The following is a 27,895-nucleotide window of genomic DNA, read 5'->3' as shown; positions in this document are numbered from 1 at the left end:
TCTTCTGTCTTTGCCTGGGCTGCTTTTGCTTCTTTCTCCGCTGCTGTAAATAAGGGTTGATCAATAGCCAGGGACGTTGTAAAATTCCTTACCTGAAATTAATTTCAACACATCAGTATACCGTCAACAGCACGGTATGGGAAAACTGTTGCCACCTTCCACGGAAGCACTTATCTTCCCTGAGATACAATTGGTTTCCATTCTTTGGAGACTGGTATGATTTAGAGAGTTAATGGATTGCAAAGGGTTCCTGCTGTATGTGTGTGTGTGTGAGTGTGTGTGTGTGTGTTTTGTGTGATACTTGCAAAGATCGAATATGCATTTTGGAGTGTTTTAAGAAAATATCCCCTTGGCACATGTTATAAGTCATGTTTTAAATTTTGTTGATTAGAAAAATATGCTCAGGTGGGGTTGGCAGCCTGGCACCTGAGGAGCCAGGATTTGGGGCCAGGTGCCTGGGGGGTGAGCCTGGTTCTGTCCTCTAGCAGGTCCTTCCCCCACCCCGAGGCAGGTCATGGATGCATCTCTAAGCTGTTGCTATCAACCTCAAAACCGTTATCTCGGTCTCAAGGCTCCTAGGAGTTAATGTGGGGGATCTGTTGGAGCCCCCAGCCTGTGAGGGGGCAGCTCAATGAGAGTGGTTGCCTCTCTCTACCTCCATCTTTCCTAAGCCCACAATCCGACGCCTGGGCACTGGAAAGGTATTTCTGGCGTGAAATATGCTCATCTTTGGTGAGAGATGATTTCTGCCTGTGTGTCTTGTGTTTTATCACTGAGAAATTGTCCTTTCTTGTAAAGCTCCAAATTGGAAGAGATGTCAAAGGCTTGACTGCCCTCTCCAGCATCTTCAGATGTTTTTCCACCTCTAGAGAAATTCTCAAGAAAATAGTAGGAAATATAGTAGGAAGTAAAACAGTAGGTGGGATGGATGAGAGTCAGGACAGTGGGGGTGGCAGGATATTGGGGCGTGGGGGCCCGGGGAGGGTCTCAGGGGCCTTCCAGCACCAAGGGGCATGGGGAGGTGGTGGCTGGGTCTGGCTGGCTCCCCCAGCTCTAACCCTGACCACCTCTCCCGTGGCTCGCGCCGCAGGTAGGCAAACTGCGGGAGCGGCTGCAGGAGGCCAAGCTGGAGCGTGAGCAGGAGCAGCGGCGGCACACGGCCTACATCTCGGAGCTCAGGGCCAAGCTGCACGAGGAGAAGACCAAGGAGCTGCAGGCGCTGCGCGAGGTGCTCATCCGGCAGCACGAGCAGGAGGCTGCGCGCACGGCCAAGATCAAGGAGGGCGAGCTGCAGCGGCTGCAGGCCACGCTCAATGTGCTGCGGGACGGCGCGGCCGACAAGGTCAAGACCGCGCTGCTGGCCGAGGCGCGAGAGGAGGCGCGCAGGACCTTTGACGGCGAGCGCCTGCGGCTGCAACAGGAAATCCTGGAGCTCAAGGCTGCGCGCAAACAGGCAGAGGAGGCGCTCAGCAACTGCATGCAGGCTGACAAGACCAAGGCGGCGGATCTTCGCGCTGCCTACCAGGCGCACCAGGACGAGGTGCACCGCATCAAGCGCGAGTGCGAGCGGGACATCCGCAGGCTGGTACGTGCTGCCTGCACCCCTTCCCAGCTGGCGTGCATGCACCTTTTTCTTCCCGCCCACGTGCATCCTGTCCTCCATGCATTCTTTCCTCCCCCGCTTGCATGTATCCTTTCCTTTCCATAGGTGTGCAGTAAACAGAGTTCTGAGGACCCACTGTGTAGTGAGCAAGGACGTGGTTCTAGACGCTGGGCTTCTAGCAAAGTCCCTGCCCATTCTCGTGGTGGCAAAGAGGCTTTGGGTGCTTAGAACTCTTCTTGCTAGGTGTGGGATCCTTGGTACTGCGTGGAACAGCTTAGATGCATAAGTTCCTCACCTGTAAGATGAGGTTAATAGATAAGGGGCAGGGGTATTGGAAGAAAGGACCGTGAAAGCTTAGTGAAGTGCTGGGCCTTTATTTATTCATTTAATTAATAAACCAGAGCACATTTATACCTCCAGGTAAGATGAGTTTATAGGGACAGGCCAGCCATTCTGTTGCAACAACCGGGGAAAACCATAAATTGCAAACCTATGTTTAAGGACTGGAGAGCTATGGAGTTCTGAGGTCTAGAATAGTTAAAATTTCAAAGGGAGGAGAGAGCCTGTTCAGATGAACTGACAGTTACTAGCCACTTTCTTCCCTTGGGGGCATTTGCTCATCCTGGGTGTGGGCTAGGGATTGGGCTTCCCCCAACAAAGAGACTCAGGCAGGGCTGAGTGAGGTGATCAGGGCTTTTTGCCATCTTTCAGGGTCAGCATGACAAATAGGAGACTGGAGGATCCCACACAATGGTTCAGTTTTTACCCTAAAATATTCATGGAGTTCTGGGGTGATGAGGGAGGCCAAGTAAGGCCGGGCAAAAAGGCAGAATGAACTCTCCCAGAGCCATACCATACTTAGGAAACAGCCGGCCAGACAGAGGGGCTGCAACAGGCACATCACCAGTCTGCCCCTTGGGACAACTGTCGGACTTTGAACCTGTACACTTCAGAAGGTTGAAAAGGCAAGTAAGCTAAGCTGCTCAGAGTAGCGTCGACAGCAACAATAGTGATATTTTACAAGAGGCACATCTTGATTATGAGGACATGATTAGACTGAAAATTATAAGGAAAGAAATAATAGGTACAATGTCCACACACGAACCAAAGGAAAGCTGGTCTATCTGTATTCATGTCAAAGATCTTAAGGCCAGGAGTAAAACTAAAGAAAAGGAGGGATCATTCTTAATAATAAAGGGGTCAATTCTTTTTTTTTATAAAGGGGTCAATTCTTAATGGCACTTAATAACAAAACTTCAAAACGTGCAAAAGAAAAACATCAAAACTAAAAGGAGAAACAAATCCACAGTTATATTTGGAAAGTAGCACTGTGTCTCAGCAAGTGATAGAGCACAGAGATAATAGATGAACGAAGATACGCAAAATTTAAACAGTACAGTGAACTGACTGGACCTAAACCAACAATACAGTATTCTAGCGCTGCAGATAACATTCTTTTCAAGGGGACATACACATTTTCTTGTATGTACTGTTTAGATTTAAAATGTAGTCTTTAGAGTAAAACAGATTTTAGACAAAAAGGAAGAAACAGTGAAAATAAAAAATCTGAGCTTCCATTCCAAGAAGAAAGAAAAAGAACAGCAAATCAGTCTCTGAGAAAGCAGAATGAAGGTCCTTAAAGAGCAGGAATCACTGAAATAAATCAGTAAAGAAAATCAACACATCAAAAGTTAATTAAAGTAGGTAAACTGATAATTCCTGAGGAATACCAATGAAGGGACAAAGAGACAAGTCCTTAGTATATGGAATATAAAAGGGGCACTACCACAGGCCCTATAGAAGTTAAAGAGACAGTACAAGGACTTTATGAACAGCATATATCAGTGAACTTCAAACTTGGGTGAAGTGGGCAGATTCCTTGAACAAATATGACTTAACCAAACGGACACTATAAGAAATAGAAAATGTGAGTAGTCCTGTGGCTCTTCAAGAAATTAAATCTGTAATTAATAGTTTTCCCAGGATGAAAAGGTCAAGCCCAGAAGCTTCTCAGGTAAATTCTTCTAAGTATTTAAGGAAGAAATAAAACTAATGACAGACTCTTCCAGAAAAGAGAAATTGGGAACATACTCGAATTCATTTTATGAAGCCAGCATAACTGATCCCCAAACCAGTGATACTACAAGAAAAGGTTTAAAGTATCCTTTATAAACCTAGCCACCAGAGTACTAAATAAAATATTGACAAATACAATCCAACAATATTTAGAAGGGCTGATAAGCTATGGCCAAGTTGGGTTTATTCTAGGAATACAAAGATTGGTTTAATATTCAGAAATCAGTGAGTGTAATTTAACTGGTAATAGAATAAAGGAGAAAAAAACCCCATATGATCATTTTTATACAGAATAAGCACTTCATAAAATTCAACTTCACAATATAAACTCTCAGCAAACTATGAATAGAGTAGAATTTCCTGAATCTGGTAAGGAGTTCTATTAAAAAAAATATTAACAATGTATATAGTGATAAAATATAGAACACTTCCTAATTCAAAGACAGAATAAGATATCTACTGTCACCACATCTGTTCAACATTGCTCTGGCTAAGACATCAAATACAAAAGACAATAAAAAGAAAAGTTCTAAAGATTAAAGAAAAAGTATTCATAGTTATGATTGTGTTGGAGAAAATCCAAGAGATTCTACAAACTATTAGAATCAGTAAGTGAATTTATCAAAATCTCTATGTGGAAAGAAAATATGAAAAATAAACTGTGCTTCTATTTACTAGCAATGAATAATGGGAAAATAGAACTTTAAAAAAGACCATTTATAATAGAGCACCATGACCTAGGAATGAAGTTTAATGGAAGTTGTATAAGATTTCCATCCTGAAAACTAGAAGACATGACTGAGAAAAAAAATAAAGGAGTTCTAATGTAGGGTGAAGCCATTTTCCTTGTATCAATATCATTTCTTTCATAATTGATCTATAGATTCAGGACAATCCCTATCATAACCCCAGCAGACTTTTTTTCGTAGACATTGGCAAGTAATTCCTAAATTTGATATAAAAAATTAAAAGACCTAAAGTCACAATCTTGAAGGCAAGCAAAAACTAGAAACCTCATACTCCCATATAACCAAGCTTACTATCAACACAGGCTGAAGGATCTGTGGGTAAATCACTGGAACCAGACCTATGCACATGTGGCTACCTGGTTTAGGAAACAGATAACACTTCAGTCCAGTAAGGAAAGGATGGTCTTTCAATAAACAGTGTTGAAAGTAGTCAGACGTCTGTAAGAAAAACAACATAAAACAGGAATAGTGATCCTCATATCATGCTATCTGTAGATCAATTCAAGGCGGACCATAGACCTAGATGTTAGAAAGTGAACACTGAAGCAGTTAGGACAACACAGAGCGATATTTTCATGATCTTGGGGTAGGTAAATATTTCTCAGACAAGACACAAGCACACTATTCATATAAATGCGCTATTCAGAGAAGGTTGTACACCAAAGATTTAAAAAATAAATTTTGTTCATCCAAAGGCATCAATAAAAGACAAGATACAGCACAGATCAGAAGATATTTTCAACACATGTATCACTGACAACTTCTATTGGATTATAAAAACAACTTTGAAGCAATAAGAAAAATAATTAAAATGGGCAAAGATTCAAAAGGATATTTTGAAAGAGAAAAGATGTACTTAAATGACAGATAAGTGTATGAAAAGATGCCCAACCCCACTGATCATCAGGGAAACACAAATCATAACTAGATACTGCTAGTATCTATCTATCCACTAGAATGGCTGTAATTAAAAAACCAAAACAAAAACAACAGACAATAACAGATACTTGGGAAGATGTGGGAATGCTCCGACGCTGCTGTTGGGATCATAAAATGCTCTGAGCACTTCGGAAAATGATTTGGCAGTTTCTTAAAATAACAGTTTACCTGCTGCCCCAGCACTTCCACCCCCAGGTGGAGACCCAAGGGAAATGAAAACACATGTTTACATAAAGTCGCAAATGTGATCACAGCAACACTTTGTAATGGTAAAAAAGTGGAAGCAACCTAAATGTCCATCAGTTGGGGAATGGATAAAATGTGGTATGTTCATATAATGGACAGCTGTTTGGCAGTAAGAAAGAGGGCAATATTGAGGGTGTAAACAGCACCCACCATGATGAAATACTCCATCAGGATGACCCTGGAGAAAGTAGAGTTGTCATTCCTTCCATTGAATATTTATTTGCCTGAGTTCCAGCACTAACCTAGGCACCAGAGCTGCAAAGAATAAGTTGTGAACCTAGACGGCAAAGAGCTGACAGTCACCCAGGTGATGAAGTATGAACAGATTATCACAGTGTGAGGAGATCAGTGGTAGGACCAGGCCAGCTCAGAAGGCAGCAAAAAAGAGCAAGTGGTGACTCTGATATGTGAACCCAGGAGTAATTTCACAGAGGAAGTGACATGGGTTTTGAAGGATGAATAGGAGTTTGTCAAATGACGAGAGACCATTGCATGCAGAGGGAAAGACACTGGAAGTAGGAGCACAGTGTGATCATTTTTATTGTAAATTTAAAATAGCCATAGTGATGTTTGTTACATGAATTCCCAATAAAATATTAAATGAAAATACAGTTGTACCTGCCATTGTTAAATACTAGAGACTTTATTTTCTTCCCTTTAATAAAAGTTTTAAAATTATGAAAGGTTTCTGGGGCACCTGGGTGACTCAGTCAGTTAAGCATCCCCCTCTTGATTTCAGCTAAGGTCACGATCTCAGGGTCGTGAGATTGAGCCCCATGTGGGGCTCCATGCTGGGTGTGGAGCCTGCTGGAGAGTCTCTCTCTCTTTCCCTCCGGTTCTCTCTCTGTAAAAATAATTATGAAATGTTTCTGGCAAAAAGTATAGGTGAGATAATAAACCCTTCCGTACCCATCACACAGAAGTATCCAGGCACGATTGAACCCCCCTGCCCGTGCCCAGGCCCCTGCCCCTGAATTTGGAGTGCATGATTGCACTTCCCATGCACATGCAGCTATAAAGGGTACGCTGCTTTCCGATGACTTGTAGTCAATGACACATTTCAGAAGGGGGTGTCTTGCCCTGGAGGATGTCCTCTGGCAGACCTCATCGTAGCACACATGCATGCAGGGCTCGGGTGGCAGGATAATGATGGAAAGCATTTTGCTTGCATCCTGTCTTATATCCTGATGGACACTCACAGGTAGGCACAACACAAAATGCCCTCACTGTGGTTTTAAAACTGCCCTCCGCGGGGCCCTGCACCGCAGGACGTAGGGCCAGGGCTCTGGCTGTGGGGGTTGGGAGGACGGATGGCTGAGCAGCGGGTGATGTTGCTAGTGCCCAGGAACGTGTCCCGTTCTCCCTGTCGGGTTTCTGTAGACAGACTCATTGGAGGAAGTGGTTCTTTACCTGCTATCTCACTTTGTGGAACAGAAAGGCGGTCCAGGGAAGGGGACTTCAGAGGTCATATCCAGCTCCTTTTCTCTTCCTGTGTGGGTAGAGTGTGGAGGAGGCATTATCATGTCAGGGGAAGGGAAGCCTTTGGAGAAAGTATGCTTTTTTTTTTTCTCCCAGATTTTATTCATGAGAGAGACAGAGAGAGAGGTAGAGACATAGGCAGAGGGAGAAGCAGGCTCCCTGTGGGGAGCCCAACGCAGGACTCGATCCCAGGACCCTGGGATCACGCCCTGAGCCGAAGGCAGATGCTGAACTGCTAAGCCATCCAGGCATCCCTGGACAAAGTCTGCTCTGGGTGTGAATCCAGTCTTGCTCACTGGGTGAGCCCGATTGAGTCGCTTACTGTCTCTGAGCCTGTGGCGCCTCACCTCCGAAATGGGAGTAATCCCATACCTGCCCCAGGGTGATGAGAGTACAGCGGACTCCAGCTTATCATTTCCATAACAGGAGACCTGTGAACTCACATTCCTCTCTTGCAGGAGAAGTTTATATTTAAGGCAAATAAAATGAGGAAGGAACAAATATTTGCATCAGGGACTGCTCGAGCTTGATTCAAAATTCACCAAAGGATTTGGTGCCGGTTTCCGTTTCAGCGCTAAACAGGAGTATCCTCAATTCAGGTGTCCTCGGTGTGTGTGTGATTTTCTCTTAAAAGGGCCACTTGGAGAACTGAGTGGCAAGATCAGGTGTCCATTTCTCCTGTTATCTGCCAGTTTGGAAAATGTAAATCCTCAGGCAAGCCGTTGCTCATGGCAATGTGTTTGGAGGGTGGCCTGTGCTTCATTTCTTTGTCCGCTGGATCAGATTAGGAATGCAGGAAGGCCTTTGGGCCCTGCTCACACATCAACATGCCCCTTAAGAGAGGCAAACCAGAAAAGGCGGTTATGGTCCACATGGGGCAGTAACACTAGTTTCTGGACTCACTTCCTAGACCAGTTAGGCTTTGGCCAGGTTGCACATAATAGACAACTCCTCCAGGACACTGGGGTTTAAAAACTGGACATTTCTCATGTACAGAGTCTGGAAAGGGCTGCCACAGGGCTCCACAGAATAGTGAGGGATACACGTACCTCCTAGGTTTGCCCTCAGAATGGGCTTTGGGTGTGGCTCTGGTCCTCGTGGCCCCTCATCCCCGTGGAGTGCCAGCCCTCACATCATCATCCTGGGTTGACAGTAGGAGGGTAGAGGAAGAAGGACGTGGTCTTCCCTGAAGTTCCATACACTTCCCCTTCCAGCTCTTTGGCCAGCACTTACTCAGCCTCACCTAGTTGCAAGGAGCCTGGGAAATGTCCTTTTACTGAGTGCACAGCAGCTGCTAATAAATCCCAGTCCGGTCCTCTGTTAGTTTTCCAGGGCTTCCATAACAAATTACTGCAAGGTCAGTAGCTTCAAACCAGAATTTATTCTCTCACGGTTGTGGAGAATTTATTCTCTCATGGCTGGAAGTCTGAAATCGGGGGTCAGCGGGACCATGCTCCCTCTGCAGCTTACAAGGAAGCGTCCCTTCTTACCTCTTCCAGCTTCTGGTGGTGGCCCAGAATCCTTGGTGTTCCTGGGCTGTGGCCGCGCCATCGCGGGCTCTGCTGCCATGTGGCCTTCAACTCCCCTGTGCATCTGTGTCTGGTCCCCTTCTGGCAGGGACATCAGGAGTAGATCCAGGGCCCACCCTAATCTGCTCTGACCTCGTCTTCACTTACATCATCATCACATCTGTGGAGACACCCCCTGTTTCCGAATAAGATCTCATTCTGACTTTTAGGGTGGATGTGAAGTTTGGGTGAACGCTCCTACTAGTCACTGGCCACAGACACCAAAGGAGGAGGGTGAGAACCGATACGGGGGGAGCAGCCTCAGCTTCATTCCTTGTTCCCCAAATCCTGGGGTGAAGTGGAGCTAACAGAGTTACTCACACATTGGTGAGCATGTCGGGAGCGGGCCACAGGAAGATTTTCACCAGGACGAACGTCCTGCTGGGTGTGGGGCACATGGGATGGCGCGGGCTCTGCAGAGGCTGACCTGTGTTTGCATCATGGCTCTGCTGCTAACTGGAGCCTGGGTGTGTCTGTCGCCCGGGCCTCACCTGGCTGTAAGATGGGGTAAATGCCATCTGCTGTGAGGGTCTTGGGAAGACCTCGAGAGAGCATGGCCAGTCAGTTCACATGTAGTACTGAGCTCGCACTGGCACACGAGAAGGAAGGAACAGCCATCGCCCAGGTGGTGTGCATCTCCTAACTCTGGGTCAGGCTCTTTCGGTTGCAAGTCGCAGAAATTCTGCCTCGAACCAGCTTGAACCGTCCTCTGTCAGCTGTTGTAGCTGAAGGAGTGGGATCCTGGTTTGTCAGGCTCTGCCCTGCCTCCTGCTGCGTCATTCTCAGCCTGTGGGGGCTCGCACTGGGCTGGTGAGATGCCACCACAGTGCTAGGCCCCCATCCTCACACGCACAGCCCAGAGAAAGGCTCTATTTTGGCTCCTAATGAGGAGATGGGGGTCCTAGCTGTGTTGCCTCCAGGCCGTTGGCTCTGACTGGCTCATGTATCCATCCAGGCCAGTTACTGCCAGAGGGCAGGACATGTGGCTGGTGTGAGCCAATCAGGGCCTGCCCTGGGAGCTGCAATGGCTTCGGCCCCACCCCTCTCCTAAAGCATACCCTGAGACCAGAAGCTGGGAGAAGGAATGGTTTCACACGCAGGTGTTGCAGGTCAGGGATTCTCGACATGAGGGATTCGTGGCCTCGTCAGGGTCCTGGGGTCAGGGGGCAGGATGGTGAAGAGCTCAGCCTGGGAGCCAGACACAAAGTCAACAAATGGAGTTTGTTGGGCAGGCACCTTGGCTGTGTGAGCTTGGCAAGACCTCAGGGGACCTCAGGGTGCCGGCTGGGGAACTAGAACAACCTAGTCAAGGTCGACTCCAGAAGACATTCTGCATTGACCATTTGTTCCTGGATGTCATCTCTGCTGCTGGGGACTATTTCCTAGGAACCTTTGCCAGAGTGATGGGTGTAAGCCCTCTCTCTGCTCATTGCCTGGGCTAAGTGGGAGAATTGGCACTTATCTTGGTGCAGAATTTGGGATTCCAGAAGTGTCTGGCTTGCAATGCTGCTGCTCTGTGTGGGAGGAGCTGGTGTAATGCATGGTGGGGGCTCCAATTCTAGGCTCCAGTGCAAAGCAAGAAGCATGTGGCCTGGGTGCTATGGGGGACCCTACACGTAAATGTGCAACACCGCTGCCTCCTCCACCCCCAGCACTATTGATTCCTGCACTTTATTTTTTTCTGCTGGCACTGAGCACTCTCTCTGATCTACTGCAGGTTGATTTGTTTATTATGTTTATTGGCTACCTCCCCCTCTAGAATGGAAGCTCTGAGGGCAGGGACGCAGGTCTGTTTTGCTCATAGAGGCTTCCCAGTACCCATTGATGGCACCGGGCTCAGTATTTGTTGCATTAATGAAAGCAGGTGAGTGGTTTAATTAATGAACTCCTTTCACATACTTCTTACTGCTTCTGGACTGGCATCGGCAGTGGCAACAAGTCTTTTGCATCCTCAAGGATTCTTTTTTTTTTTTTTTTTTTTGATTCTTCCCTACTGGGGGGAGGGAGACCTTCAGAGGGGGTTCGGCTGAGGTGGGGAGCTGCTGGTGGATCGCCACCAGGGGGAGCCTCGGGCACATCGGCAGGTGCTTCAGGAGCCCCACCTGGCTGGCCCTGGGCTGGCCCGGGAGATGGTCACACCGGGCTGGGGATGTGGAGGTGGGCAGCACACGTTTTACTCTCAAAGGTGACTCAGAGAATTTTCCAGAACTGTAGGATTTTGCATGAAAACCTCCTGGTATTTGGGGTGGATTGGTACCATTTCTCCTTTCTATAATCTAATTTTTTGATTAGTTTTTAATGGTCTGCTGCTTAAACAAGATAGCCGTATGTTCACCAGGAGCTAACTCAGATGAGTGGTGGCAGTCAGTGTTGGTCGCAGCTTGTCATATGCCAGGCTCTGCCCTGCAATCTAAATCTCCACAACTGGACCGAGTAGGTTCTAGAGAGGTCTCCGGGTCCCCACCTTACAGAAGGCTGAGGCTGGGTCTGACAGGTGGCCCTGCCTGTGCACCGGGACGTCACACAGTGTATGGGGGAGGGGAGGCTTTTGAGCCCACTTTGGTCTGCTGCCAGGGCGGGGGGCTCTGACCACCATTGCTCGCCGTGGCGGTGTGTGTGGGCTCGAGGTGTCCGAGTCACAGGAAGAGGTACAGATCACAGTCAGCTTTAATAATAATAAATATAATATGTATTAATATAATTGTATTAATGTAATATAAATAATATATTTATATAATTATATTATTTATTATTCTTAGGGCCCACCCCAGTTAAAATGAGGTGGGCCCTAATACTATCATTTTACTATCTTTAACCTAACTACGTCTGCAAAGACCCCCTTCCCAAATGAGGTCATGGTCCCAGGAATCCAAAGTGAGGAGATGGGCATGTCTTTTGAAGGACCACAATTCAAACATCTACTGTATTCATTTATTTCCACAATATCCAAATACCCAAAGGAGACAGTCCAGGAAGGACAGGTACTACTGTTTGTGGAGACCTACTATGTGCCGCTGGACAACTTTCACTAGAGCTAGCGTCTGCTGAATGTCTGCTCCATGCCGGGTGCTTTCTGCATGTGAGCACGTTTCATTTGCAAAGTATCCCTCCCTATTCGTCATGTGCTGTTTCTTTCTTTCTTTTTTTTTTTTTTTTTTAACATTTTGTTTATTTATGAGAGAGACACACAGAGAGAGGCAGAGACACAGGCAGAGGGATAAGCAGGCTCCCCGCAGGGAGCCTGATGCAGGACTTGATCCCAGGACCCCATGATCACGCCCTGAGCTGAAGGCAGATGCTCAACCACTGAGTCCCCCAGGCAGCCCAGTCGTGTGCTGTTCTTATCCCATTTCACAGGTGAGAACACAGAGGTGCAGGAGGAAATCAGGGAACACGACTGAGGTGATGGAGCCGGGAAGCAGTAGGGTCAAGGCTCTAAGGCAGGTGGCCTGGGCCTGGTGGCCTGGTTCCCCACCAGCCTGCTTGTCTCTGCTCCCCTTTTGGGTGGCTATTCCTATGGCCCCTTTTCTATGTGAAGAGGCTGAGGTGTAGAGCAGTTATGTGGCTTGGCCGAGGTCACACAGCTTGCCTGTGGGAGCCGTGTGCCCATCCTAACGTCTTGTCCCAGACGCTGCGCTTTCTCCACTCTGCAAAGTTGTTGATCTCAACTGGCTATCACTTTTTGGTTGGCTGATCAAGGCAGTATTGTGTTGCGCTGCTTCCACACCGGCCCGTGCGTGGGGGGCCCTCCCAGATACGTATTAAATAACACCGCAGATATTCCATCCTAAGGGCTTTATCCATAGGGGATTGTGTCGAAACCACCCTTAGTAAAGCACTGGTGTTCTTTTCAGAGCTGGCTGTGTGCCTTAGATCAGACCGCATTTATTTCTAAATCCCGAGATGATAGAGGAATCACCGTAGCCGAAGCTCTTGTAGTCTTTGTCCATTAACAAAACCTCAGTGTTGGGGGGCATTCCCCTTTTAAAGCCTGCCTCAGTTTCCCAGGGCTGCTGTAATGAAGGACCACAGACTGGGTGGCTAAAGCAATCAGGAATTCATTGGCTTATAGTTTTGGAGGTGGGAGGTCTGAGATCCAGGGGTCAGTCTGGAGGCGCATGGGGAGGAGTTTAGGGAGGAGCCGTGCTTGCTCCTTCTGGGCGCTCATGGCTGTAGGCAGTCCACGACATTCCTGAGCTCCTGGGTTCTTCCCTGCAGCGTCTGCCCTCCACCGCCACCCAGCCTTCTCTCTGTGTGTCCATGCTACTCTTCCTCTCTTCTTCTGCGTCGTCGTCATCTTCTCCTCCTCCTCCTTCTTCTTCCTTTTTAAAAATATTTTATTTATTTATTCATGAGAGACACACAGAGAGAGAGGCAGAGACACAGGCAGAGGGAGAAGCACACTCCCTGCAGGGAGCCCGATGCAGGACTTGATCCCGTGACCCCGGGATCATGCCCTGAGCTGAAGGCAGAAGCCCAACCACTGAAACACCCAGGTGTCTCTCTTCCTCTCTTCTAAGGACGCTGTCAGGAGGGCCACCCTGCTCCTGTGTGACCTCCTCCTACTGATTATATCAGCAACACTTTTCCAAATGACATTATATTCTCAGCTTCTAGGAAGGACATGGATTTGGGGGGTGGGGGGGTGACACCCCAGGACAGCACCCTTACTGAGGCAGTTTCCCAGCTGTTGGCTTTGTGTCTGGAATCAGATGAAGCATATGGCCTAGGGCCAAAGCTTGCTCTTCCGTAAGCTTCTTTCTGCTTGGTTTCCTCTAGGGAATGCTGGGCAAACTGGGGACGACTTTGAGGTTTGCATGTAGAGAGGCTAAGGTCCTGTAGAGACTCCAGCAGAGACATCAAGTAACCTGTTCTATGATTCTGGTGCTCCAAGATAAGTCAGGACCTGGGGAATAGGTTGGGGTGTCAGCTGTGTATGGGGAAGTTAATGTCATGGGTGAGGACATGGCTGCCTGGGACAAGGGTACGACTTGGGAAAGGGCAAAGCCTTGGAAACTCCAGACTTTAATGGTGGCCAGAGCAAGGTGAGTCAGTAAGATAGAAACCAAGAAGTCACTGCGGAGGGTTGGAGGGGTGGGAGAGGCTCACGGGCCAGGGAGTGGGTGGCAGGGTCAGATGCTGGTGAGGAGGATGGAGGACAGAAAAAAAGTTGTCCTGTGGGTTTGGGGTCCCAGGGAGCATTGAAAATCTTAGCAAGAGCTATTTTGGTGGAGAAGTAGGGGCTGTGACCAGACAGGAGAGGCTTGGGGAGTGAGTAGGAGATGAGACTCACCAATTCTGTGAAGGAGCTCAGCTGTAGAGGTGAGGCGGCTGGGGGTGCCTGGAGGTCAGGGTTTTATTTCCTTTCATTCAGGTGAGAGAGACGTGAGCATAGATATATCTCACCAGTAAGTGTCTAGTTGGCCATATAAGTCATTGAACCCATAACTTTGCTGCTCCTCTGTGCTCAGGGCAGCAGGACCTGGGCTGTGCTCTGTGGTCTCCCTCTGTCCCGAGTTTTCTGGGCTCAGCTGACCCAGGTCTGTGGTCCTGCTTCACCTTTTTCCTGGGCCTCAGGCCAACGAGGGAGAGATCTTCCTGGTTGCGAACCCCTAGATTGATTGCTTTTTCTTTCTCTTTTGCAGATGGACGAGATTAGAGGGAAAGACCGTGTGATTCTGGCCTTGGAGAAGGAACTTGGTGTACAGACTGGTCAGACCCAGAAGCTACTCCTTCAGAAGGAAGCTTTGGATGAGCAGTTGGTTCAGGTCAAGGAGGCAGAACGGTACCACAGCAGCCCAAAAAGAGAGCTCCCCCCCGGGATAGGGGACATGGCTGAGCTCATGGGCGTCCAGGTGAGGGGGACGGTGGCAGGTGCAAGCCACCCGAGTCTCATGGCTGACCACCACCTGTTCTTTTTTCTATCTATTGGTCATCCTTCTGGTCACCTTGCCTGCCTGCCTCCTCTCACCCTCCCTGCCTTCCATCCATCCATCTGTCCATCCCTCCCCAAACTGGCTGGCATTCCCTATGTGCAAGGCCTGGTGTTAGGCCTGGGGATAAGAGGTGAGCATCTGGCTGCTTTTGCCTCCAGTGGTCTTGAGCTCAGTGGACAAGAAAGAAATGAAGACAGTGCCAGGTGTGCAGTAGGAGTGAGGAAAGGGGCCCAGTCTTGAAGTCAGGGTCCTGCAAAATGGATAGGGGCCTAGCCAGCTGGAAGGGGCTTTGGGGGCAACAGCTTGGTGCTTAACCTGCACAGTCGAGGCTGAAGCAGCATGTACTCATTCATTCATACATTCACTCATTCACCAAAGGGTTGAAAGTCTGTCGTGTATGCTCTGTTCAGACATCAGTATGAGGTGCTGGCATTTCAGTGGCCAGCAAGATTGGGCCCAGTGGGTCTTGAAGAATGTCCTAGCACATCCATGATGTGCCTTTGTAAGAGAGGCACAGTGGGCAAGGGTTCAGACATGAAGGTCCCCAGAGACTACATTTGGCTGTTCAGGAGCCATTGGAGGGTCTTGAAGTCTTGTCACTTGGAGGTGAAGTCTTCCCACAAGTCCCTGTCATGGCCTGGGGTGTCATCTATGTGGCTGAACTTCAGGGAACCCCGTGTGGTGTCGGGCCTCCCGATGAGGAGCTTGCTGTCATGTCCTGTGGGTTTTCTGGGAGTGCTTGGAGTCATTTAAGCTTCTTCAAAGCACATTTGTATCTTGCCTTTTTTTTAGGATCAACATATGGACGAGCGAGATGTGCGGCGATTCCAGCTAAAAATTGCTGAGCTGAACTCGGTGATACGGAAGCTGGAGGACAGAAATACCCTCCTGGCAGATGAGAGGAATGAACTGGTAATCAGCCGCCAAGAGGCAGATGGTGCCTTATAGGGTGTGAGAAAGCTGCCCCAGGGCTGCAAAGCCCACCTTGAGCACATAGCTAGTGTGGAGGCCTTCTGGTTTTCTTCACTTTTTTCTCATTAATTTCTGGTTAAAAATCTGATACACGCTCAGTGAGGAAAGCTGCTCCTGCCCTGTGTTTCTATAGGAATTTGCCCTGAGCAAACAGGCAGAGATGTGGGGTGTGTGGAGAGGATGTTCACTGCAGTGTTGTTTATGCGAGCGACCAAAACTGACCCAAAATGAAACAAAAGCCCAATTGTTCAACATTCAAGTATTGGGCAACATAGTTATGGGCCACTTATGCAGTACAATGTGTGCCACCATTAAGAATGACAAAAAAGATCCTATTTACTTGCCATGGAAATTGGCTCGCAGTAAATTAATTGACAAGCAGTTTACAGAGCAAAGATACATTGTCATCGTGCTGGACATGGGACGTTGCTTTACGTAGTGTGATTACGGATCATTTTTATTCTTTGCATCTCTGATAACTTCCTTTTGCATAAAAGTTGATGTATTTCTAATTTTAAAGATAATGAACAGGTACTTTAGGTTAAAAAAGTAAACCTATAGTAAAAAGAGAGGTTTCTTGAATATGTGTAAATTTGCCAGATAAAGAGCTAAATGAATTTTTATGTAATGGGAGCCAGTACCTAAACTTCTTGACAAACACCTCATCATATTCCTGTTGATTCTAAATTTTATTAGGAAAGTAAATGCCTCTCTCATATTTGAAAAACACAGGAGATCAACAGTGTTACTGAGTGTCACCTTTTCAGTTTTTTTTTTTTAATTTTTTTTTTATTTATTTATGATAGTCACACAGAGAGAGAGAGGCAGAGACACAGGCAGAGGGAGAAGCAGGCTCCATGCACCGGGAGCCCAACGTGGGATTCGATCCAGGGTCTCCCGGATTGCGCCCTGGGCCAAAGGCAGGCGCCAAACCGCTGCGCCACCCAGGGATCCCTTCACCTTTTCAGTTTTAATAGGATTAAATAAATCTATTTCCTTCAAGTATTTTTAGGGGGATATTTGTAAATGGCTTCAATCAGACTGTACATCTAATATTAGATATACACTTTACATTTAAATATTCAGTAGCTGAAAAAAAAGTCCCTCATGTGCTATATAATAGCTTACTAATAAGATTAGAAATACATGTAGCTTGCTGGAAACAATTCCGAGTACACTGAAGTATTTAAAGCAAAAATTGACCTGCTAGCCAGTGGGTCTTAAAATCTTGAATTAAGCAGGTCTTGAAATCTTGCTCTTAAAATCATGAAATAACCACTCTTAGCGGTTTGAGGTGGTTCTTACATGGTTTTAATGCTTGTACAAACATGTTCGGGTTCCTTTGCAGTTACAAACATGCCACCCAGAAGATACATTTCCATCTTTATCACCTGACCCTTTATTTTTGTGGGGTAGAGTTCCAGAAGTAGAACGTATGGGTCAAAGGTCCATTTTATATTTGAATGGATGCCACCCGATTATTTTATCTTAACTTTACAGCCTGGTCACCAAAATCCGGGATCTGTGGTCAGTCCCTATGTTTGAGTCATAGTACCAGCACTTTCTGCATGCCCCCCCGCCCCCCCGCCCAACCCCCAGCACAGCGCCCCGCCTCTTTGTGGTCAGTTTCTTTGTCTATGAAATGGGGATGGGGCTCCCTCCTTGGGTTGTGCTGAGGGTTGAACAAGCCTGGCGGGGCTTCCTGCAGTTTGTTCTAGAAGGCAAACGGGACCACAGAGCACTCCTGCTTTGAAGCTCTCGAGGGCCAGGGGTAGAAATTAAATGATAGAGCTCTCCAGCTCCCTAGACCAGGCCCCACCATGCCCCCCCTTCCTCCGCCCATCACCCCGCATTCTCTGTTCCTTCTGAGAATACTGAACAAGCTGTGTTCTTGTCCACTCTGAACCTCTGAGCATGTGGTTTCCCTGCCTGCCATGTCTGCCTGCACTTGTCTTACTGCGTTCGTACCTCTTTTACTGCCTCTGCCCTGTTCTTCTGTCTGTTGGAAGGGCATCCTGTTGTGCCATCCCTTTGACTCAGCTCCAGTCCCAAGAGGGGCTCCCTGGACACCCCACCAGTTGTCAGGACTCAGGGAGCACCTCCAGGGCTAATGCCTATCCTACTTATCTTTGTACCCCCAGCACTGAGTCTGGCACAGAGGGGGGTCCAGTGCCCACTTGTCGTCCGAAGAAGACAGTTTTCTGCTAGGTCTGCACTTGGAGAGGAATGGTGGCCAGGAGCAGCTGGGTCAGGGGACTGAGTTTCATGCTTGTGACTCCTGACCTTTGGGGGTTATGCCCAGAGGTGAAGGGAGTGCACACCTGTAGGACAGGGTGCCCTGAGGCAGGTCTGCGGGTCTCCCCGGTTCGACTGTAGCCTCCTCCTCTTGCCTTCCCCAGGGCCCTCTGAGCCTCATGTAGGACACTGTATTTGGGAGTCAGGTGTCTGTGGGATCTTTTGGGGGTTTGTACCACCCAGGAAATGTGGTCCCAATGATGGCAGCCCCAGTCCCAAGGAAGGCCCAGAATGGATGTGTGACATCAGCAGTTCACTGGGTCTGAAAACCACCGGCCTCCTGTATCTTTTTGATCACAGCTGAAACGCTCCCGTGAGACCGAGGTCCAGCTGAAGCCCCTTGTGGAGAAGAACAAGCGAATGAACAAGAAGAATGAGGATTTGCTGCAGAGTATCCAGAGGATGGAGGAGAAAATTAAGAACCTCACAAGGGAAAATGTGGAAATGGTGAGTCACAGGCCACCTGGGACCAGCCTTGTGTTCTTGTGTCCGGCTGGGGTTCTCCAGCCCCTGACCCTCACGGTCCGCATTCTGCCCCCAGCCCCTGCCTCCCCTGGGAAGCTCGTGAGGGGTCTCAGCCCATCCCCACTGCTCCTGCTTCTCTGAGACCCACAGTGCTCTGGGCTCTGTGCCTGGAGGGAGGACGCCAGGCAGCACCCCGCTGCTGTGGCTGCACCTCCACCCTGCTGGCTGCCACACCCCTGTCCTTAGACACACCCCTCATTCCCTCTGCATCTCAGTGCCCTCATCCAGAAAGTGGGCATGGAAATATCAGCATTGCAGGGTTATCTGGAGGATGGAGTGGTGCCAGAGAAAGGCCTCGCAGAATACCTGGCTCTTGTGCAAGCTCAGGAGGTGAAAGCAGTGGCCATCTTTGCATAAGGCATTTGCATTTGCTCCAACAGAGTGGTTCACCTTTGTGGTCAGGGTGGTGTCTTGTATTTGATGGTCTGTGGAAGAGGCTGAGGTTGATTGTGCAAGGCAGCGTTGGTCACCCCACTTACGATGACAAGCCTGAGGCTCTGTGGGGTGTGGTGTCCTCCTCCCGGGACCCCCTTGCAGGCCCTGGTGAGGGCGCGTGATTGCCGGTGGCCTGCTTGCCTGTCCAGCTTCCCTGCCCAGCCACGTGCCTGCCCAGCCCTTTCTGTCAGCAGTGGGCACTCCTGGCCCTGCCCCAGGCTCGCTTCTGGTCCATATCTGTCGCTTCCTCCAGTCTGGGGACAGGGTGGCCATCATCTCTCCTTCCATCCCATATCCCTGAGCTCACAGCCCGTGCCCTGTGGTGAAGCTGCCAGCCAGGCATCCCTGCGATGCTCTCTCCCTCTGGCTGCAGAAAGAAAAGCTGTCGGCCCAGGCATCTCTGAAGCGGCACACTTCCTTGAATGACCTCAGCCTGACCAGGGACGAGCAGGAGATCGAGTTCCTGCGGCTGCAGGTGCTGGAGCAGCAGCACGTCATTGATGACCTCTCGCTGGTACGTTCATGCTTGGCGACACCCCTGGACGTGGCGCCAAATGACAGCATGTCGGGAATGCGTTGAGGCTCCAGGGTGTGGCTGCTGCAGCGGGCAGGGTCTCATGGAGCTGGTCCTGGGCACCTTCTGCTTTGTTCCTCCAGAAAGCAGCCTCGACTTCATGTAAAGGACACCACGGGTGCCTGGAAGCAGTTGCCATGACTACTCTTTTTCTTGAAACTTCTCCCCGATTTGCTGTCATTAAAAGGCAGCATCAGGCAGACTTGAGAATGAGTCTTCTGGCCTCTGCAGAGTGGGCACAATTTGTCCCTGAGAAGTCTGGGTCTTTTTTGTTTTTGTTTTTGTTTTTAGCTCTGTTGTTGCAGACCATGGACTTGAAAGCCCGAACCTTATAATTGGATGAGAATTTGAAGAGCTGGCTTAGCCTGTGTGTGTGTGTAAGATTAAGGGGAGATGACTATGTCCTAGTAGGTGGAGTATTCTATCCAGAGAGTTCTTAGGTGTTGGTGAAAGGAGCTTAGGCACCGTAAGGGAGCATTTGTAGTAAGCTGCAGTTGGATCTCAGAAGCAAACTGTGATCTGATTGCCCAAGAGGGAATGTGGTGGTTCCATTCATGGGTCTTCCAAGAATAGAAAAGCCAGTGATCAAATTCTAGAAAAAGCTTTGACCATAATTATCAAGGTCACTTTGCTGGCCTATCTTCCTCTCTCTTTAACTCCTTCCCTCCTTACTTCTACTCACTAATCCATTCTCCCTCCTATCCTTTCATCCATCTTCTTATCCACCCATACTCCCATGTTCCCATCCTCCTTCATCCCTTCTTCCTTTCTTGCATCTGTCCGTCCATCTATCCATCTGTCCATCCATCCATCCATCCATCCACCTTCCCATTTTCCCTCCTTTCTTCCGTCTGTCCATCCATTCATCCATCCACTCATCTTTCTTCATTACACAAAGACTTGATACAGCATAAGATGAAAACACACCTTCGATAAAATAAAGATACAGTTCAAAGAGGAGTAATAAACCAATGAGACTAGAGGAAATAAAGATAGCCACATCCATTGAGATGAGGAGGGACAAATGGATGGACCATATGGGCTATAACCAAGCACCAGATTTGTCTCTGGGTTTCCTGGCAGCCAAGGGGAAGAGCAGGGCTTGGTTAGAAGGGAGAGATGTCCTGCTTTTGCCTAGGGCAGAAGGTTGCCACTCCTTCTACTGCTCTGCAGACACCATTGCTACCGACAGCAGCCACTATGTGGCCACAGGCTCCTGTTTCTTTCTTGGGGCCACACTGCATAATAGGTTCTATCCCCATAGAACAAAGGAGGAACCTGAAGTCAGAGAAATTAAGTGTATCACCTGGTCTGGAGGAGGCCCATTGGGATCTGGTCTCAGCTCAGGCTGAGCTTAAAGCCACAAGCTATTTCATTCTGGGCTCTGTCATTGACAGTGCAGATATCACTAGTCGACACTGCCTAGTGCTGTACAGCTTCCAGCTCCCAAAGCAGACAGGCTGGGGCTTTCAGGATTGGCAATTATTTTTTCAAGATAGTCCCAGTCTTGTTAAGGGCTTCAGTAGACAGGGTGGCTCTGTAGCTTGCAGTTTGGGGAAGTGGCTGTCACTCAAGTGCTCAGAACTTGGACTGACCTGATGCTCCAGGTAGTGTTGGTTGGTATGACATGAGGCTGGCTGCAAATGTCAATGCTTGTGTCTCCTTCTAGGAGTTTATCTTTGTGTATGGTGAAAGAGAGTGGTCTAGTTTCATTCTTCTGCATGTGGATGTCCAATTTTCCCAGCACCATTTATTGAAGAGACTGTCTTTCTTCCAATGGATAGTCTTTCCTCCTTTATCGAATATTAGTTGACCATAAAGTTCAGGGTCCACTTCTGGGTTCTCTATTCTGTTCCACTGATCTATGTGTCTGTTTCTCTGCCAGTACCACACTGTCTTGATGACCACAGCTTTGTAGTACAACCTGAAATCTGGCATTGTGATGCCCCCAGATATGGTTTTCTTTTTTAAAATTCCCCTGGCTATTCGGGGTCTTTTCTGATTCCACACAAATCTTAAAATAATTTGTTCTAACTCTCTGAAGAAAGTCCATGGTATTTTGATAGGGATTGCATTAAACGTGTATATTGCCCTGGGTAACATTGTGTCTCCTTCTAGGAGAGGGAACGGCTGTTGCGCTCCAAAAGACATCGCGGGAAAAGTCTGAAGCCCCCCAAGGTAAGCCCACAATGGTACAGCTGCCTCGCTCTATGGCCCTGCCAGGGTCTGCAGGGCAGATGGCCCAGGAGCGGGGAACCATGAGCAATCTGTAGGAGCCCTCAAGGCAGAGACATTCACATCTCTGCATGTCTGATGGTGAGAAAGCTGTCATAGTGTCTCTCTACGTGACATCAGTCATGGCCATGGACAGTGCTTGTAGTTTACTCATGGAAACCCTACTGGTGAATTCAGTATATAGGCCTCAGGGGCACTCACCAAAATTAAAAGCATAAATACTTAGACCTTTTGAAGGATTTAAAGGACGCTCAGGCTTGGTTTGTAACATCATAGATCCTGTTCTGAAAAAGTCAGGAGCTCTGGGCTTTCTTGGAATAACACAGAACTGTGTTCTCTTTGGAAAATATGGTTCTGTAGAGACAGTGCCCAAATGTCCTGGCAGAGAGAGCACAGCTGGACTGGGAAAATTCAGGTACTGAGACTGGAATAAAAAGAGCAGATTGGAACAGGTGTAAAAAAAAAATTAAAAAAGAAAAAAAACCACTTAGTTTGCTTTTTTTTTATTTTATTTTATTTTTTTTTTTAATTTTATTTTTATTTTATTGTATTTATTTATGATAGTCACACAGAGAGAAAGGGAGAGAGAGAGAGAGAGAGAGAGGCAGAGACACAGGCAGAGGGAGAAGCAGGCTCCATGCACCGGGAGCCCGACGTGGGATTCGATCCCGGGTCTCCAGGATCACGCCCTGGGCCAAAGGCAGGCGCTAAACCGCTGCGCCACCCAGGGATCCCCTTAGTTTGCTTTTAAACCTGTGAACATTTTTTTCACTGCCACAAAGATGTGGGCCTTCTCTTCTTTCTGTTGGACTGGAAGCTCCTCCAAGTTTATCTTTTGATAGAGATACGGTTGTGGAGAAAGCTTTCTCTAAAGAAAACAGCAGTGCAGATGTGCAACCACATAGCCACAGATGCAAGACTTTCGTGGCAGTGTGGCAGTAGGGAGTGCCGGGCCTGTGGCAAACTGAGCCCCCAGCAGCAGGAGTTGTCACATGTTCCAGTTGTTTGGGAGAAGTGGGGACCCTTCTGCCTTAGTTTCCCGGGGCAGCTGTAACAAAGAACCCCGATCTAGGTGGCCTAGAACAATACAAACATATTGTCTCATAGTTTTGGAATCTGGAGATCCAAAGTCAAGGTGGTGGTGGGGCTGTGCCCCCTCTGAGACCCGGAGGGGAATCCTTCCTAGGCTCTTTTAGCTTCTGGTGATTTCCTGGCACTCTTTAGCATTCCTTGTCTTGCAGTTGCATGACTCCAGCCTCTGCTCCTGTTGTCAGAGGCCGTTTTCCCTGTCTGTCCCATGGCTGTCGTCTTATAAGGACACCAGTCATATCGGATTAGGGGCCTACTCTGCTCCACTATGACCTCCTGTGAACTGAGTGCTGGGGGTAGGGCTTCAACATGTCTTTCTTGGGGGACCCAATTTGCCCCCAAGGCACCTTATTTTATATAAAATCAAGGATTTTATTTATTTATGATTTTATTTATTTACTAGAGAGAGGATGAGCAGGAGTAGGGGCAGAAGGAGAGGGAGAGCAGACTCCCCACTAAGCAGGGAGCCCCACACGGGGCTCCGTCCCAGGACCCTGAGATCATGACCTGAGCCGAAGACAGACGCTTAACTGACTGAGCCACCCAGGTGCCCCAAAATACAAGAATTTTAAATGTTGGCACGATGGTTTGTAGTTCACTCTGTGGCCCAAATAAAATGTCTGTGGCCAAACTTGGACACTTGATAAGTGGTTATGTCTACCACCTCATCTCATCCTCATGGCAACCCCAGAGGATGGTATTGTTTGTCCCATTTGATGGCTATAGGAAGCACGTGGGCGTAAAATATAGAAATAGCTCCAAGAGACAAAGTAAACTGACAAGGTGGAGGTTCAAAGTCAAGTCTTCACGGCCACATCAAGTTGGACGAGCTGTGTGTCTCTACGCACTGACATCAGAAACTCAGAAACGAGGGGTGCTTGGGTGGGTCGGTTGGTTAAGCATCTGGCTCTTGATTTTGACTTGGGTCATGATCTCAGGGTTGTGGGATTGAGCCTCGCACTCAGCGAGGAGTCTGCTGGAGATTCTCTCTCTCCCGCTGTACCTCCCCGTTTCCTCTCTCTTTCTAAAATAAATAAATATTTAATCGTTTTCTTTTTTTAAAGATTTTATTTATTTATTCATGAGAGACACAGAGAGAGAGAGAGAGAAAGAGAGGCAGAGACACAGGCAGAGGGAGAAGCAGGGTCCAAGCAGGGGATCTGACATGGGACTGGATCCTGGGACTCCAGGATCAAGCCCAGGGCTGAAGGTGGCACTAAACCGCTGAGCCACCCAGGCTGCCCATAAAATAAATAAATATATTTTTAAAAAAGAAATTCAGAAATGGGAAGTTGCAGGGCAGAACTTGTTTATTTTAAAATATTCACTTTTATTACGGAAGCAACATGACGGCACCAGGGCCTACCTGACAATTACAAGTGGAGCATCACCCACGGTGCCTCCCCACGGCAATCTGTGCTGACATTTTAATGCAACATCCCCAGTCCTTGTTCTCTCCCGTTTTTTTCTTAACAATGTAACTGTAACTGTAGAATATACTTTGCTTTCTGTTTTCTTCCCCCCTAACGTTGTACTACAAAGCATTTATCCATGTTAGGACCTTGACATCATAAATACAAAATTCTATGGCTACATAATCCATTGAGTGGATGGGTCATAAATTTGTTTATCATTGCGTGTGGGGCATGTTTGCTTTCAGCTCCTGTGGCTCTAAATACTGCTGCAGTAAGTAAGTGTGTTGATGCCTATGTAGACGGCTCTTTCTGGGCCAGGTCTACAGTAATCCCTGAGTGTCGAGCGTTCCATGAAGGGACTGGACTTTCTGCTTCTGCAAATGCCACCACAGTGCCTTGCCTTTGTCCAGGAAGCTGCGTCCAGGGTCTGGATTATTCCCATGGGTAGAGTCCCCCAAGTTGGAATACGAATCACAGTGTGTGAAAGCTTTGATGGAGACTGTGGGACCCCCCGTGCTGCCTGGCTGCCAGTAATGTGCATGAAAGCCCTTGTCCCCACCGGGCATGTTGATAAAGCAACAGTCTAGGAGAGCGGCTGATCGCAGTCAGGAGGTGAGGCCAACTCTGAGGTGGCACATTATGGCTCACATGCAAAACCTGGCGGGAGGATTGGAGAAGGTGGTGGGCTGCCTGGAGGCCGTGTCCAATGCCTCTGACATGCACTGTGGGTATGGAGACAGCGCCCCAAAAGCAGGAACAGCTCCATATGTGCAAGCGTTTGACTCACTCCTTGCTGGTTCTGGGGCAGAGTACCTGAAGCTCAGTAAAGAGACTGGGGGAGATGGGCAGGAATGTGTGGAGATGGCCCACACAGGTCTGAAGTTGGAGCAAGCTCTCTCGGTTACAGCCTCTCAGTGTCAGCAGCCGGCAGGCAATAAGCTTTCTGACTTGTTGGCACCCATCTCAGAGCAGATCCAAGAAGTGATAGGCTTCCAGGAGAAGAACCGAGGCAGCAAGTTGTTCAATCACCTGTCAGCTGTCAGCCAAAGTATCCAGGCCCTGGGTTGGGTAGCTATGGCTCCCAAGCCTGGTCCCTATGTGAAAGAAATGAATGATGCTGCCATGTTTCACACAAACCGAGTCCTCAAGGAGTACAAAGATGTCAATAAGAAGCATGTGGATTGGGTCAAAGCTCACTTGAGTATATGGACAGAGCTACAGGCTTACGCTAAGGAGTTCCATACCACCGGACTGGCCTGGAGCAAAACGGGGCCTTGGCACAAGAACTGAGTGGATTGCCATCTGGACCCTCTGCTGGACCAGGTCCTTCTCCTCCCTCACCAGGCCCACCTCCCCCACAAGTCCCCCCCAGTTCAGGCTCAGATGAGTCTGCTTCCTGGTCAGCACTGTTTGCTCAGATGAATCAGGGGGAGAGCATCACACATGCCCTGAAACATGTATCTGATGACATGAAGACTCACAAGAACCCCGCCGTGAAGGCCCAGAGTGGTCCAGTATGAAGTGGCCCCAAACCAGGGTCAGCCCATCCCCCAAGCCAACCACAAAGAAGGAGCCAGCTGTACTTGAACTGGAGGGGAAGCAGTGGAGGGTGGAAAATGAGGAAAATGTTTCCAACCTGGTGATTGATGACACAGAGCTGAAACAGGTGGCTTACATATACTAATGTGTCAACACAACATTGCGAATCGAGGGCAAAATAAACTCCATTACAGTAGGTAACTGTAAGAAACTCGGTCTGGTGTTTGATGACGTGGTGGGCATTGTGGAGACCATCAATAGTAGGGATGTCAAAGTTCAGGTAATGGGTAAAGTGCCAACCATTTCCATCAACAAAACAGATGGCTGCCGTGTTTACCTGAGCGAGAATTCCCTGGATTGCGAGATAGTCAGTGCCAAATCTTCTGAGATGAATGTCCTCATTCCTACCGAAGGCGGTGGCTATAATGAATCCCCAGTCCCTGAGCAGTTCAAGACCCTATGGAATGGGGAGGAGTTGGTCTCCACAGTGACAGAAATTGCTGGATAAGCGAAGTGCCTCTGCCTCACACCATGGGGTAAATCTGTATCAGGACGGTTCTTTTCTAGATTTCCTTTACCTTTCTGCTCTTAAACTGCTTCTCTGCTCCGAGAAGCACAGCTGCCTGCCCTCCCTGAAATATACCTCAGGCTGAGATTTGGGGCCGGAGAGCAGGTCAGCTGATCTTCTGTAGGAAGGTATGGCTTTTCCCTATCGCCCCAACCACACCACCAGTCCGTTCTTAGGGAACGCACACCAGGACTGTGTGGTTTAGCTTTCAGCCTTTGAGGGTTATTTGACCAACAGTCTTTTCCAGAAGAATAAAGCAGTCCCTAAGGATTAACAGATCAGAATGTTCACACAAGTTCATCTTTTTCTAACAATGAGCATGAAGGTAGCAGAGGCTGGTGTGATTCTAGCTGGTTCTTCTAACCAAACTAATTTCTCACTGCTGACCAGTGAGGCAGGGGTTGCCCTGGACCAAAGGCTGAAGTTTGGCCATCTAGCAGCGTTCCAAGCAACGTTGTTTCCTATAAGCTTTCCTTTTATTCTGCATTCCATCCTGGGTGGGCCTGAACCTGGGTGCAGGTTCTCCTGCATCAGCTGCTGGCAGTGCCCTGCACCCAGGCCAGTTAAAGGAGCCTTGGCCCCTTCCTTTCACTGGGGTCCCTGCCCAGCACCTTCCTATAGAGACAACTTAGACAAGGAAAGAAAAAAAAAAAAAAGAGGAAAACACACCATTCCAAGGAATCTGGAATTCCTTCCTCCTTCCGTGCTAGGTACCTGTCCGGCTTCATTGTCTCTGCCCTGTCATGCTCAACTGCTTTTGGTTTCTGTCCGGCCACCTGATTAAAGGACTAAAGTCTCCACTGCAGCCTGGTTTTAGGTTTTATGTAAGAATCTTGCACAGCACTGCTAATGTAAAATACAGTTTTTCTCTCTAGGACACTTACCAAAATATGTAACTTTTTTGATGGGAAGAGACATTGTCCTGTTGGCTTCTATCCATTTCCTGAGGCCTGTGGAAACAAACCTTTATGTACTTAAAGTTATACAAAAAACAGAATAAAATTAATACCAAAAAAAAAAAAAGGCAAGAAAAAGCAATTCTGAAAGCATTCAGCTTGACTGAAGAGTCAGATGTGCCTGGCATTATACACCCCATGAAGCTTCTAAGTAGGGTTTTCGGGAAACCCACTGCTGAGCTGTGACTCTGTTTTTCAAACCTGTAAGAATTCAGGGAGTAAGGAAGGATTCTGTTTTTCCTTTTCCTGATTTCTGAATGTGTTTGTGGGAAGAGAACGTTACAAAGGCCTACTATGGATTTGTGTTTCGCTAGGCTTGCGTGGACAGCCGGTGAGGAGGGCAGGAGCTTGTCCTGCTCTCCGTGCGCACCCCGTTCACTGCCTCGGCACAGAGTAGGTGTCTCTGAAGAGCTGTTGACTGAATAAGCAAATTGCTTTTGCTGGCAAAGTGCATTTGCACGATGCAGGATCATCTCAAAAGATGGGGATGTTCGGTCACTAATTGAAATAGTTCAATACCACTAGAAGGCAGAGTTCGGGGGTCCCGTGGGAATATTTCTGAGCTGGTTCAGGGTCTTTTCCACTTGCTGTTTCTATGATCCACAAGCCTATTTTCTTTTTCTCAAGATTCAAGGTAGAGCGGCTTCCCACACATGCACCTACTTAGTCCTGGCATTGTCCGGGGCCAGATGGGGA

The 27,895-nt window shown here is 48.2% G+C and overlaps 1 protein-coding gene and 1 pseudogene across 5 annotated transcripts in view; both read left to right on the top strand.

Annotated features, from left to right (window-relative positions):
- Positions 1–27,895, top strand: part of JAKMIP1 (janus kinase and microtubule interacting protein 1) — a 148,005-nt gene that overhangs the window by 68,493 nt on the left and 51,617 nt on the right. For 4 of the 5 annotated variants that reach the window (XM_038533413.1, XM_038533412.1, XM_038533414.1 and 1 more), the window contains 6 exons: positions 1,091–1,585; positions 14,306–14,515; positions 15,389–15,508; positions 18,164–18,310; positions 19,197–19,337; positions 21,516–21,575. In XM_038533413.1, the coding sequence (XP_038389341.1) occupies positions 1,091–1,585; positions 14,306–14,515; positions 15,389–15,508; positions 18,164–18,310; positions 19,197–19,337; positions 21,516–21,575 (1,173 nt within the window). The remainder of the gene's footprint in view (positions 1–1,090; positions 1,586–14,305; positions 14,516–15,388; positions 15,509–18,163; positions 18,311–19,196; positions 19,338–21,515; positions 21,576–27,895) is intronic. The other variant, XM_038533415.1, reaches the window with a different exon arrangement.
- Positions 24,617–26,198, top strand: LOC100686398 (annotated as a pseudogene).

Source organism: Canis lupus, chromosome 3 (genome assembly GCF_011100685.1).
Source record: "Canis lupus familiaris isolate Mischka breed German Shepherd chromosome 3, alternate assembly UU_Cfam_GSD_1.0, whole genome shotgun sequence".
Classification (NCBI taxonomy): Eukaryota; Metazoa; Chordata; class Mammalia; order Carnivora; family Canidae; genus Canis; species Canis lupus.
The sequence above is the reverse complement of the archived record's forward strand: the minus strand, read 5'-3'. Positions and strand labels throughout refer to the sequence as shown.